The sequence below is a fragment of the Ranitomeya imitator genome, chromosome 3 (genome assembly GCF_032444005.1).
Source record: "Ranitomeya imitator isolate aRanImi1 chromosome 3, aRanImi1.pri, whole genome shotgun sequence".
Classification (NCBI taxonomy): domain Eukaryota; kingdom Metazoa; phylum Chordata; class Amphibia; order Anura; family Dendrobatidae; genus Ranitomeya; species Ranitomeya imitator.
In genome coordinates this window covers 754,240,548-754,254,637 of record NC_091284.1, presented here as the reverse complement: position 1 = coordinate 754,254,637, position 14,090 = coordinate 754,240,548, and the positions used below count along the sequence as shown (strand labels likewise).

Genomic DNA, 14,090 nt, shown 5'->3' with positions numbered 1-14,090 from the left:
ATTATGCTAATAAAGTCATGTTTCCTCCCATTGGCTATAGGAAAATGCTAATGTAAAACCTTTTAGGCTATGTGTCCACGTTGCGGATTTCTGTGCGGATTTTTCCACTCAGTTTTTGAAAGTTTCGTAGGTAAAATGCACTGCGTTTTAACTGTGGATTACCCGCTTATTTACCTGCGATTTCACCTGCGTTTTTACACCTGCGGATTCCTATTGAGGAACAGGTGTAAAACGCTGCGGAATCTGCACAAAGAATTGACATACTGCGGAAAATACAACGCAGCGTTTCCGCGCGGTTTTTTTTCGCACCATGGGCGCAGCGGATTTGGTTTTCCATAGGTTTACATGGTACTGTAAACCAGTTGGAAAACTGCTGCGAATCTGCAGCGTCAAATCTGCTACGGATCCACAGCCAAATCCGCAACGTGTGCACATACCCTTAGAAAGAAGTTAGGCTAGGGTCACATTGCGTTAGGGCAGTCCGTTTAGCGCATAGCGCTACGGACTGCGCTAACGCAATGTCCCAAAAGGGATAGCGTTAGCCGATCCCGCTAGCGCAGATCCCCGATCTGCGCTGGCGAGGAACGGACTGCGAACGCTGCAAGCAGCGTTCGCGGTCTGTCACTCAAATGACGGCACATCGCTAGCGCATGCCCAATGTCGGCGTGCGCTAGCGATGCGTTCGCTATAGACAGAATGGCGGCATTAATGGACTACGTTACACCGCATTATTCCGCGGTGTAACGTAGTCCGTTAAACGGGGTCACATAACGCAATGTGACCCTAGCTGTAAAAGTGGCAACAAGAGCTAAACATTTAGGTAAAACTTGGGCGTAGTGGATTTAATGATATAGATACAGTATTTCTTAGTCCGGCTATACTCTGGTATGTTAGGTGCTTCGTAATTATCACAACACAAAATCCTTAGGGGAAAAACCTCTCTGGCTCTAAGATTGGCCATTTCTGTGGACACTGCGATGAGGATCCTGCATACAGCTGTGTGCATGAGCCCTAATAATAAGGTTATGAGATTGCTTGTCATGTGTTGCCCTTACGACTGATAAAATGGCTAAATCTCAGCATTGCCACTAGCCTGCTGACTTCCTACGTGTCCGGTAGATGGACCTACTAAATATGAATTTGTTGCAGCTGTAAGATTTTCAGGTATAGAGTAACTTGTGCTCTACAGGTTCATGTAAAGATGAACCTGATCGGACGCTCTGATATTTGTCACGATTTTTTACGTGCCGGTGCCATAACCGTAAGAAGCTCGTCACAAGGAATGAGTAAAGGGGTAATTACAGGTATTGTTAATTTTTTGTTAAAGCTCATGAAGTTGCCAGATTTTAGTTTTGGCATTAGAAGCTTGGCAGCCGTTGCTAGATCTGAATCACTGTATCTTCCCATTCTTCGGCAGCATCTGAAGTAGATCCTCAGCCATTAATGCTAATAGCCACATACCTTAAGGGAATTCGTTCTAGATAATTTGAACAATTAAAAGGCTGTTGTCTTGTTATTTGGAATATTGAGTGTTTACCGTAATTTGCTGCCTCACGTGCGCATCATTGGGGCTCTAAATCGCTTTCAGTTGTAACCTGAATAATTGATGGAAGCGTTGTGTTTTCCCTTTTACTTGAAGGCTTAGATGGATTAGACCACAAACCCAAGTATCTCCAGCTCCTTATTATGTGTGCTCCATTGTTGCATTGTTATAGCCAGTATAAAATATATTATACCAGATGTGTGCATCCCTCTTCTATGGCATGCACTGTTGTCATACAGTTTGCATATGACGTGTCTATATATAACTGATTAAAACAAACATCCTTTTATCTTAAAGAAGTTCTAGTCTGATTTAATTACTGCTCCTTTTTTTTCCAAACGTAGGCCCCTCATCCATTAGTGAGATTGTAGAGGGGCTACAAAGAGCGTCTCTCCACTAAACGCACACACATTATCAGGATGGCTCATAGATTTCACTATACATTGTAATTCTCCTAAAGGTGCTTGTTTTTTCACTTTTCACTTTTAACCATTGACAAACATGATAATAGCCCTTTAAGTGTGTTACTTTGTTTATGCACTTATTTATAAAATTATGTTTTTTATTTTTCGTTAAATTTATGAATACAAAGATTAGTTCCCATAAATTACGGTACCTTTTAAAGGCGTTGGAAAAGGACAGACCCATCCTGAGTAGTAATGAGCGGACGTGTTCAGATAAGGTGTTATCTGAGCATGCTTGGGTGGTTACCGAGTGACTTCAGCATGCTCGAATAATATGTTCAAGTTCCCGCGGCTGCATGTCTCACAGGTTTTCTACAACCGCAACACATGCATGGATTTTCTAACAAACAGCCAATAGAGGTATGTCTTCAGGCTGTCAAACAGCCACGAGACATGCAGCCGTGGGGCCTCGAACATATTATTTATGCATGCCGAAGTCACTAAGCACCAGAGCATGCTCAGATAACACCTTATCTGAGCACGCTCGCTCATCACCACCCCTGATCACTAGCACACTTGTCATGCACCTTCTTCTCCCGTCAGCTGCACGCAGTTTTTTGCAGAAGCTTCATGGTCAACCACTGGCTTTGCTGGGCTGACCATCCTGACTTCTCACGTTAATGCCAGTATAGGATGGCCCGAGCCTGGAAGCGGTTACAAAACATATTTTCGGGTACAGTGACAATGCCCCAATTCCTATCTGCACTACTCTGTGCATAGAATAGTTAACCGGCAGAGGATTTATCCCCGGCATGGAGGCAGCAGAGCTTTGAGCCTTGGCTTTAACCGCATTACGGGAGAATGGCCTTCATTCAGAGAAATCCCTCTGCTTACCTTTCCTTTGTACTCTTAGATGTTGCTGTTCTTAAAGCGTGGTCTCTATGACAACTGTTTAAATTGGGATGGGTACCTGTCATCTGGAGTATTACGGAGAAAAGTGTTAGTGAACGCGCAGTCCCATGGATGGAGCATTTCAATGTAATCCAGTTTTAATTGAACTCCAGAGACTTTGATGTGCTGCACAAGGTTGGGCGAGTGCTATTCCTGAGAGAAATTATAGCAGCCCGGCGCAGCTTCTCTGGTCCCGACTGTCACTGCTTTAAATAAGCATTAGCATCAGCCGTAACCTTCCCCATAGAACGTCTTACTCGTCTCATCACAGAATCTGCGCTGGGCTCTCCCCCGCTCTCGGCGCTGGCAGTCACCTCGTCTTTTCTCTGTTTACACAATGTGTTTAATTGTTCGAATACCTGAGAAATGATTTGTGTTTTCTAATTATATATATATATAGTACAGACCAAAAGTTTGGACACACCTTCTCATTTAAAGATTTTTCTGTATTTTCATGACTATGAAAATTGTACATTCGCACTGAAGGCATCAAAACTATAAATTAACACGTGGAATTATATACTTAACAAAAAAGTATGAGACTACTGAAATTATGTCTTCTATTCTAGGTTCTTCAAAGTAGCCACCTTTTGCTTTGATGACTGCTTTGCACACTTTTGGTATTTTCTTGATGAGCTTCAAGAGGTAGTCACCGGAAATGGTTTTCACTTCACAGGTGTGCCCTGTCAGGTTTAAAAAGTGGGATTTCTTGCTTTATAAATGGGGTTGGGACCATCAGTTGTGTTGTGCAGAAGTCTGTTGGATACACAGCTGATAGTCCTACGGAATAGACTTAGAATTTGTATTATGGCAAGACAAAAGCAGCTAAGTAAAGAAAAATGAGTGGCCATCATTACTTTAAGAAATGAAAGTCAGTCAGTCTGAAAAATTGGGAAAACTTTGAAACTGTCCCCAAGTGCAGTTGCAAAAACCGTCAAGCGCTACAAAGAAACTGGCTCACATGAGGACCACCCCAGGAAAAGAAGACCAAGAGTCACCTCTGCTTCTGAGGATAAGTTTATCCGAGTCACCAGCCTCAGAAATCGCAGGTTAACAGCAGCTCAGATTAGAGACCAGGTCAATGCCACACAGAGTTCTAGCAGCAGACACATCTCTACAACGACTGTTAAGAGGAGACTTTGTGCAGCAGGCCTTCATGGTAAAATAGCTGCTAGGAAACCACTGCTAAGGACAGGCAACACGCAGAAGAGACTTGTTGGGCTAAAGAACACAAGGAATGGACATTAGACCAGTGGAAATTTGTGCTTTGGTCTGCTGAGTCCAAATTTGAGATCTTTGGTTCCAACCACCATGTCTTTGTGCGACACAGAAAAGGTGAACGGATGTACTCTACATGCCTGGTTCCCACCATGAAGCATGGAGGAGGTGTGATGGTGTGGGGGGGCTTTGCTGGTGACACTGTTGGGGATTTTTTCAAAATTGAAGGCATACTGAACCAGCATGGCTACTAAAGCATCTTGCAGGGGCATGCTATTCCATCCGGTTTGCGTTTAGTTGGACCATCATTTATTTTTCAACAGGACAATGACCACAAACACACCTCCAAGCTGTATAAGGGCTATTTGACCAAGAAGGAGAGTGATGGGGTGCTACGCCAGATGACCTGGCCACCACAGTCACCAGACCTGAACCCAACTCAGATGGTTTGGGGTGAGCTGGACTGCAGAGTGAAGGCAAAAGGGCCAACAAGTGCTAAGCATCTCTGGGAACTCCTTCAAGATTGTTGGAAGACCATTTCCGGTGACTACCTCTTGAAGCTCATCAAGAGAATGCCAAGAGTGTGCAAAGCAGTCATTAAAGCAAAAGGCGGCTACTTTGAAGAACCTAGAATATAATACATAATTTCACACTTTTTTGTTAAGTATATAATTCCACATGTGTTAATTCATAGTTTTGATGCCTTCAGTGTGAATGTACAATTTTCATAGTCATGAAAATACAGAAAAATCATTAAATGAGAAGGTGTGTCCAAACTTTTGGTCTGTACTGTATATATTCATACATATGTGTGTGTGTACTGTTTCCCATGGTCAGACTTGTACTCGCCTACGGGAGAGCAGGTAAATCCCCTGGTGGTCCACACATATGCGCAGCGTTATGCACAGTGCACTTAATTTGCAACATCTTATTACTAATTTAGCAAAACACTCAGTTTATCTAATATATAATTGCCTAGAATACTACTTCCTGCAATTTGTGCCAACTTCCGTGGCTTTGTCCGGAGCTAATGTCCGGAGCTAATGTCCGGAGCTAATGTCCGGAGATAAATGACGTCAACAGTGTCCAGTGTCTGATTGGTTGCCGCCTGCTGCGAGCGACCAATCAGAAACGTGCCGTACTGTGACACACTCCGCCCGCCATTTTGGTGTGATTTTTGAATTTTTACCTCACAGCAAGTTTCTACTGCGTGGAGGCGGGCCCAGTGACGTTGCTCTTCAAGCTCCTGCCGAATTTCGTCAAAAAAATGATAATACCATTTACCAAAACTATATATATTTAGTTGTGAAGTGGTTCAGTGACATTTTCACACCAATTTTGAACTTTTGTTTGGTGTTTTCTCCATATACTGCCTATTATTTTTGTTCTTTCTTACTATTATTTATTAATTGTATTATTCTTACATTTGAATAAATAAAGTATATATGGATTCTAGACTCCCGATTCTTTAGAATCGGGCTGCCATCTAGTTATTTTATAAAAGCATAGGTACATTTTTGATCAATGGTTAGGCAACATTGCAAGTTGCTAAACTGTTGGTCCCCAAAATCAATGTCACTGGGGAACCTTTGGCAGCCTAGTGCGATCCTATTAAACACAGAGCTTTATCCATGGGGAGTGTTATATAGTATATTAACCCCTGATGTTGGCTAACTTATGTCTTTATTTTACTATATGAAAGCCCTTACTATAGATGACAGTTACAACTGTCCTCTAGCATAATGTGTATTGAAAATGGAATGGTTACAATAAACAGTGGAAGATATGGTGCTAAAGTCACTCAATTCTGCCTGATAAAATGAGAACATTTATTTCTCCTGTGTCTTTGGCCACATTGAGTTCTGCCGTCCACTAACTAAAGTAAACAGCTAAGCAGATGAGCAGAGTCCGGGGGCGAGGAGAAGTGTCCGCTGGGCGGTTCCTCTGTGGTTGTTTCCGGTCTAGCTGGGCATGATTGACAGGTCTCCTATTTCTGTATAATCAGAAACCTTGCAATGATGCTGAGCTGGGCTGGGAGACACTTCTGGACACTTCATTCCTTTCCTTGGCTTTTTCTCAAACTGCCCCGCCGCATTTTAGCTTATACTTTAGGGCACTGTATTCCGGTATCCTTTTGAATTTTTTTTTTTTCTGTTCGGTTTTCTAGGATAGATAAAAAATTAGGGTCAGGCACTCTATTATGGGGAATCCTCACCGTGTGTAATATACATATTCTTAGGAGAACCTAAGACAAAAACTAAATGATTGAAGCCCCTGTAGTTACTAAATAAATAGTAATAGTCCATGTAAATATCATAGGATACTTAGTTATTAGTGATGAGCGAATATACTCGTTACTCGAGATTTCCCGAGCACGCTCGGCTGTCCTCCGAGTATTTTTTAGTGCTCGGAGATTGTTTTTCTCGCTGCAGCTGAATGATTTACATCTGTTAGCCAGCATAAGTACATGTGGGGGTTGCCTAGTTGCTAGGAAATCCCCACATGTACTTATGCTGGCTAACAGATGTAAATCATTCTGCTGAGGCGATGAAAAATAAATCTCCGAGCACTAAAAAATACTCGGAGGACCCCTGAGCGTGCTCGAGAAATCTCGAGTAACGAGTATATTCACTTATCACTATTAGTTAACATTGTTTTGGTCAAAAAAGTAAAAGGTCAAAAAAGTAAAAGTGAACAGTTGAAAATGGGGAATCACGCCCCAGTTTGTAGAAAGTAAAAAGAAAAACAAACATATTGTTAGGAGTCGCTGTTGAGTCCAGGCGGTCTTCTCTTGACCACTCTTACGCGGCTTTCATGGTCGCCGACCACGCTTTCTTCTGCTCCTCTCAATGCAGAGAGAAGATACAAGTGCGCATAGTTGTATCCTCGTACATCCGGTATTCAGACCACTATGGCGTCTTCATTCCTATATGACCGTGTAATCCACAGCTTTCTGTTTTGATAAGGCGCCATTATATGCTTAGAAATAATAACGCAGGTGAAATGCCAGCAGTAAGTAATGGAGCGTTTCTTGTAGATTTCTTGCTGACTCTTGGTGGTAAGTTTTGCCCCTTGTAGAGATGATGATTACATTTTACTTACTAAAAGCCATAGGAGTTTATTTCTGCCTCGTCCATTATTGCCTAGGAAGGAAGAGCCGCGGAGCTTATGAGTTTTTCTATTTATTTGTCCACATTTCTCTTTCTCAAGGGAAGAATTCTTGCTGACTGCAGAATTTTCTATTCTTTGTTTTGAAGAATTCATGTTGGGGAAACATTAGATTGTGCATAATGCGAGTCACTAACCTGTATGTGTAGATGCACATATTCTCGTATTTCTAGCATAATGCATTACAATGTGTTACCGTCCCATTATTAAGGACTATGAGGTCAGGATCTTCCTGTATTACATCGCCTGCTTGAAGTTCTTCACATTATTATAGGCAATATTAATATTACCAACCAGTAGCAGCCATCCATATATTGATGAGCGTAATATATGAATTGAATGCCATATTTTTGGATTTTCTTTTAACCCATTAGGTACTTGAGTTCCAAATGCAATTGTAAGGCCCTTTATCAAGCTTCCAGATGATATGTGGTCCTACAGATTACGATTGGTGGGTTCATTCTGCTACCCGGACGTGTCTCCACTTTATCTCAATAGAGCCATAGAGTACAAGGGGTCCATAGGCTATTTAAAAAAGAAAAAGAAAGGATAACAAATGTATGTTAACAATGGATGAGGCCTCAGTAAGGGAATATCTATGTAGAAACACACAGCAGCCTATATGAACAGTATTTGTAGGTAGAAATTCGTGCATCGCATGTATATTGCCACATATCGCAGAGAACGCTGAAGTCAAACTTAGCTAAATTTGACTTCCGTTTCATCTGGGACATCACTTTAGAGATTTGCTGTGTGACGTGAACTTGACAGGCTTTTCAGCCTCATCAGCCATGGTAATAAGTTGGGCTTCTTATTTTCACCATGAGGAAGCATGACATGCGGCATGAAATGACCATCTGCTTCCTGCTCATCTGCTCTGGAACTAATGACACAGGAGGGCTGGTGAATTCGTATATTAGCACCCACAAATGGAATCCTCCACGCAAGACAATCACCATAAACACGGAATACAACCTCAGTGTGACAAGTTGTCGAAAAAGGAATCTTCAGGGTTGTGTCCCACGTTACACTGAGAGATCTATGTGGCCTAAATTCCCAAGATTGCATCTATATACATGTAGGTATGTGTTCATATATATAGTGGGTATGGAAAGTATACAGACCTCTTTAAATTTTTCACTCTTTGTTTCATTGCAGCCATTTGGTAAATTCAAAAACGTTCATTTTTTCTCAATGTACACTCTGCACCCCATCTTGACTGAAAAAAACAAATGTAGAAATTTTTTCATATTTAATAAAAAAGAAATTCTGAAATATCACATGGTTATAAGTATTCAGACCCTTTGCTCAGACACTCATATTTAAGTCACATGCTGTCCCTTTCCTTGTGATCCTCCTTGAGATGTTTCTACTCCTTCATTGGAGTCCAGCTGTGTTTAATTAAACTGATAAGACTTGATTTGGAAAGGCACATATATATATAGGTCTATATAAGAGCTCACAGTGCATGTCAGACCAAATGAGAATCATGAGGTCAAAGGTGCCTGCCAAGGAGCTCAGAGACAGAATTGTGGCAAGGCACAGATCTGGCCAAGGTTACAAAAGAATTTCTGCAGTACTCAAGGTTTCTAAGAGCACAGTGGCCTCCATAATCCTTAAATGGAAGAAGTTTGGGACCACCAGAAGTCTTCCCAGACCTGGCCATCCAGCCAAACTGAGCAATCGTGGGAGAAGAGCCTTGGTGAGAGAAGTAAAGAAGAACCCCAAGATCACCGTGGCTGAGCTTCAGAGATGAAGTAGGGAGATGGGAGAAAGTTCCACAAAGTCATCTATCACTGCAGCCCTCCACCAGTGGGGCCTTTATGGCAGAGTGGCCCGACGAAAGCCTCTCCTCAGTGCAAGACATATGAGAGCCTGCATAGAGTTTGCTAAAAAAACACATGAAGGACTCCCAGATGAGAAATAAGATGCTCTGGTCTGATGAGACAAAGATAGACCTTTTTGATGATAATTCTAAGCGGTATGTGTGGAGAAACCCAGGCACTGCTCATCACCTGCCCAACACAATCCCAATAGTGAAACATGGTGATGGCAGCATCATGTTATGGGGGTGTTTTTCAGCTGCAGGGAGAGGGCGACTGGTTGTCATTGAAGGAAACATGAATGCGGCCAAGTACAGAGATATCCTGGATGAAAACCTCTTACAGAGGGCTCTGGACCTCAGACTTGGCCGAAAGTTCACCTTCCAACAAGACAATGACCATAAGCACACAGCTAAAATAACAAAGGAGTGGCTTCAAAACAACTCAGTGACCATTCTTGACTGGCCCAACCAGAGCCCTGACCTAAACCCAATTAAGCATCTCTGGAGAGACCTGAAAATGGCTGTCCACCAACGTTCACCATCCAACCTGATAAAACTGGAGAGGATCTGTAAGGAAGAATGGCAGAGGATCCCCAAATCCAGGGCTGAAAATCTTGCTGCATCATTCCCAAGAAGACTCATGGCTGTACTAGCTCAAAAGATGCTTCTACTCAATACTGAGCAAAATGTCTGAATACTTTTGACCAGATGATATTTCAGTTTTTCTTTTCTAATAAATTTGCAAAAATTTCTACATTTCTGTCAAGATGGGGTGCAAAGTGTACATTAATGAGGAAAAAAAATGAACTTTTTTTCAATTTACCAAATGACTGCAATGAAACAGAGTGAAAAAACTAAAGGGGTCTGAATGCGCTTCGTACCCACTGTGTATGTATATGTATGTATTCATAGATGCACAAATACACACACTCATATGTATACATGCAAACACATGCATATCTATACACATATATATCTTGCATATACATATTGTTTCAGAAAATGAATTAGGACTCCCAGAAAATTATTACAGCTACACATCTTTTGTTATACACATCCTTTGTGTGTATTGGAGCAACAGAAAAAAAAGGCAAATTGGACATCATTTCACACAAACCCCCCCAAAATGGGCAACTTTCCAAAATTGTGAATAAACAACTTTGTTTCATGTGTGTGATGCTTGTTGAAACTCACCTTTGGCAAGTAACAGGAGTGTGAAATACGAAAATCACTCTTGAAACCAGATAAAAAGGGAAAAGTTGACTCAATCTTTACATTGTGTGTCTGTGTGTGCCACACTAAGCATGAAGAACTGACTGAGGTGCAGTGGAATTTGATGGAGTTCTTTTCAGATAAATAGTGAATGGGCTATATATACAGTACATTGCGAAAGTATTCGGCCCTCTGGAACTTTTCAACGTTTTTTTCAGTTTTTGAATTTCCACAAAAATGTAAAATAACCAATAAATTTCATTCAACTTCACAATTGTGTTCCACTTGTTGTTGATTCTTCACCAAATATTTACATTTGGTATCTTTATGTTTGAAGCATGATATGTGGGAAAAGGTTGAAAAGTTTCAGGGGGCCGAATACTTTCGCAGGGCACTGTATGTAAAAGGACTTCAATTGGGGAACATGGTAGGGCCGCTCTATACAGATGTGTTTTTAGGGAGCGCCTAAAACTGTGTAAGTTGTTGATTGTCCTAATTTTTTGTGATAGAGCATTCTAGCGTATTGGCACAATTCGGAAGAAGTCTTGTAGCCGGAAGTGGGAGATATGGATTAGTGCAGAGGTTAGTTGAAAGTTGATGGTGGATCGTAACAAGCGAGTAGGCCGATAAACAGAAATGAGGGAGGAGATGTAGGATGGTGCCGCACTGTGGAGGGCTTTGTGGGTGGGAACAAGCAGTTTAAATTGGATCCTATAATGTATGGGATGCCAGTGTAATGACTGGTACAGAGAGAGGCGTCCGGGTACTGATTAGCCAGATAGACAACCCTGGCTGCTGCATTAAGGATGGACTGGAAAGGGGAAAGTAGAGTACACACACACACACACACATACACACACACTATATATATATATATATATATAGTATATGGTATATGGTATATTTTGTGCATCTATATACATACAGTATGTGTGTATTATATATATATATATATATATATAATGTGTATTTATAGATGCACACACATACCGTGTGTTGCAGTACTGTGCATTCCATCATAGTAGCCCTTATAATCAGTCATTCTCAGTGTGAATTCTCTTTTTTGTAACCTCGCATATACACATCCAGGGTGAGAAACTATGTTTGTAGTGTGAAATGATGGCATGACTAAAGTGACACTTTGTGGCACCACATTAGAGATTTTCTCATTGAAGTAGCATCTCCACAATAGCGCATGTGATGGAATACACCATGTTACATTTTCACCTTCCTTGACCATGTTGCGGCACTTTTCAGCCTTCAGACTACTGTAGGTGCTGCTTGGGACTTGTGTAGAGCTGGTATGGTGTAGAGCTAATATGGTTTTGCACATAGGTGCTTTTTTAATTTCAGTCCCAGCGGTTTTACGTTGATGTATAAAGCTTTTTTCAATGTACGGTAGATCATTTGAAATATATTTTATTATTTTATTCTGTTTACTAAATAATGTATTTCATAGTCTGTTTAGTATAAAAATCTAATCTATCTGCATGTACACAACAAGGCAATGAGTGAAAAAAAAAAAAAAAAAAAAAATCCCACCAAAATACCTTAAGGTTATCAATTAAATTTTATACAAAAAAACAAGAAAACGATAAACAGTGAAACATTAGTTGGTGTATGCAGTATAGGTGGTCTTTGCTTTATGCATGCGTGTACATATAATGTACGGCCGTGTGGCCACTCAACTCCAGCAGATAAATTGTGAAGAATTTTTATAGTAAGGTATTAAATTGTAATTTGTTCTAGATTACCAAAAACTGTGTGATGCCTCCTGTATTGTATGGTTTATGTTTTGGACTTGCAGATTGTTGGCATGTCGGTGCGGTTTTGTTTTCTGACGCTGGCGCGGCATTAATATGAGCTGTTGTTCAATCATTATGGAGGGAGAAGTGATCTAACAATACACAGTGTGATTAAAAAAAAACTTTATTCAAACATGTCTGACAAGTGTCGTCCTCAGAGACCATTCAATCATACCAGACTGTCTTCATTTTGTATTTCCCATAGGTTCGTGTTATAGTCAATAGCAGCTGATCCTCAAAGCCTAACCTTTTCTAATTAATCTCTCCTACTAAGTAATGATAATGAATTCACAGGGAAAGCTCTACCCAAAAATGTCATTTTGTTATGAAAACAGTTTGCCACTAATACATTGGGAAGTGCATTTCACAATATAATTTTGGCTTTTCCTGTGCTCGGTTTGGCTAGGTTCTTGCTTACACAGAAGGACTTCATGGAAAATGGATGTTCAGCGAGATCCGAGCAGTTTTTTCAAGACGGTACCTACTGCAGAACACGGCCCTGGAGGTGTTCATGGCGAACCGCAGTGAGTGTCACCTTTCATATTAAATACATATATGGCCATTTACTGTCTGTTCTTAGTTATTCTATAGATATGGACAACTAAGCCACAATGTCTTTGTCAATGCTAATTACTAGAGATGGTCGGATCTGGTGAGATTAAAATTTGCCAATTCGCACAAATTTTACCTGTAAATTCAATTTGCAGCAAATTTATTCTCCACAAATTAAATGTCCATTATTATTCTCTGGCGTCTGGAGACACCCAAGGGTGTAGTAAACGTAAGATGTAGGAAAAATCAACTAATACCTCACTTCCGCTGCTTACTGTCCCTCATACATTCCTCAGCTTTTCTTACCGCTGCGTGCTGCATCTTCATGCTGGCCAGAGACTCCTGATGTATATGCAGGGTTGCCTCGGGAATAGTCACGGCTGTAAGTCCCAGCCTACAGTGCACGTTGGAAGGTTTTGGCATGGCACATGTCATAACGTCACCGCAGCCTTAAAATGGACACTCTAGGCCGTGACTTTTGACAGCTTCAAGGCCTATGACATCTCTGTCCATGCGCAGAGTTGTCCCAGGTGGAAGTCCCTGCCTAGCATGGAGATGCAGCATGCGGAGGTGGTAAGAAGGTGACTCGAAGATTGTGCCGTCACCATGACCGTACAACATGCATGTGCAGAAACATCCTGTACCTGGTAAGAAGATGCTTCAAGGACCATACTGCATGGAGAAGGCACAGGAGGTGAGCAGTGAAGTGAAGGTTAGTTTGTTTTTATTTTTTTCCGGCCCTCTGCGGTTCAGCAAAATGGCAGCCAGCTCTCATTTAGCTTAATTCGCACAGAGAGAATTCCCAAAAAATTAACATTCAGGAGAATACAGATTCTTGTAAAATTTCAGTTGAATTAATTTCCATTCATATAAATTCTCCCATCTCTACCAATTACCATAACTTTCTCTAAAATTTAGGCAAAAAAAGTCTGCCTTAATAAAAAAAATTGCATGATGCATTCTCGACTGTTCCAATTGTTAGAACAGTATTTTGTGCTCAAGCGTTTTTTCCTTCTGTTGTTGGAGATTGCAGCCATAGTCAGGCATAATTGAGTGATGGAGATAAGGTTTTTGGCCACCACTTACGTGAATGGAAGAATACATAGAACACTGTCTTGCTTCTCCCCTATCTCAGTGTTCTATGCATTGTACACTTTTGGTATTTCTTTGCTTAGATGTATAAAAAGTAAGTAACACCTACGTTGAAGGTAGGAGTAACGTTAGATAGTTTTTATTGCTCAACTAAACTATTTTTTCAACATTTTTTCCCTACTGTTCTATAGCCTCAGTTATGTTTAATTTTCCTGATCAAGCCACCGTGAAGAAAGTTGTGTACAGTTTACCTCGAGTCGGTGTTGGCACCAGCTATGGTTTACCACAAGCCAGGTAGATGTTTTTTATACTTCATATCA

At 41.0% G+C, this 14,090-nt stretch overlaps 1 protein-coding gene across 7 annotated transcripts in view; it reads left to right on the top strand.

Moving 5' to 3' along the window:
- The window catches only part of NBEA (neurobeachin), an 899,093-nt gene that overhangs the window by 715,931 nt on the left and 169,072 nt on the right, over positions 1 to 14,090 (top strand). For all 7 annotated transcript variants that reach the window (XM_069758980.1, XM_069758976.1, XM_069758974.1 and 4 more), the window contains 2 exons: positions 12,533 to 12,650; positions 13,962 to 14,064. In XM_069758980.1, the coding sequence (XP_069615081.1) occupies positions 12,533 to 12,650; positions 13,962 to 14,064 (221 nt within the window). The remainder of the gene's footprint in view (positions 1 to 12,532; positions 12,651 to 13,961; positions 14,065 to 14,090) is intronic.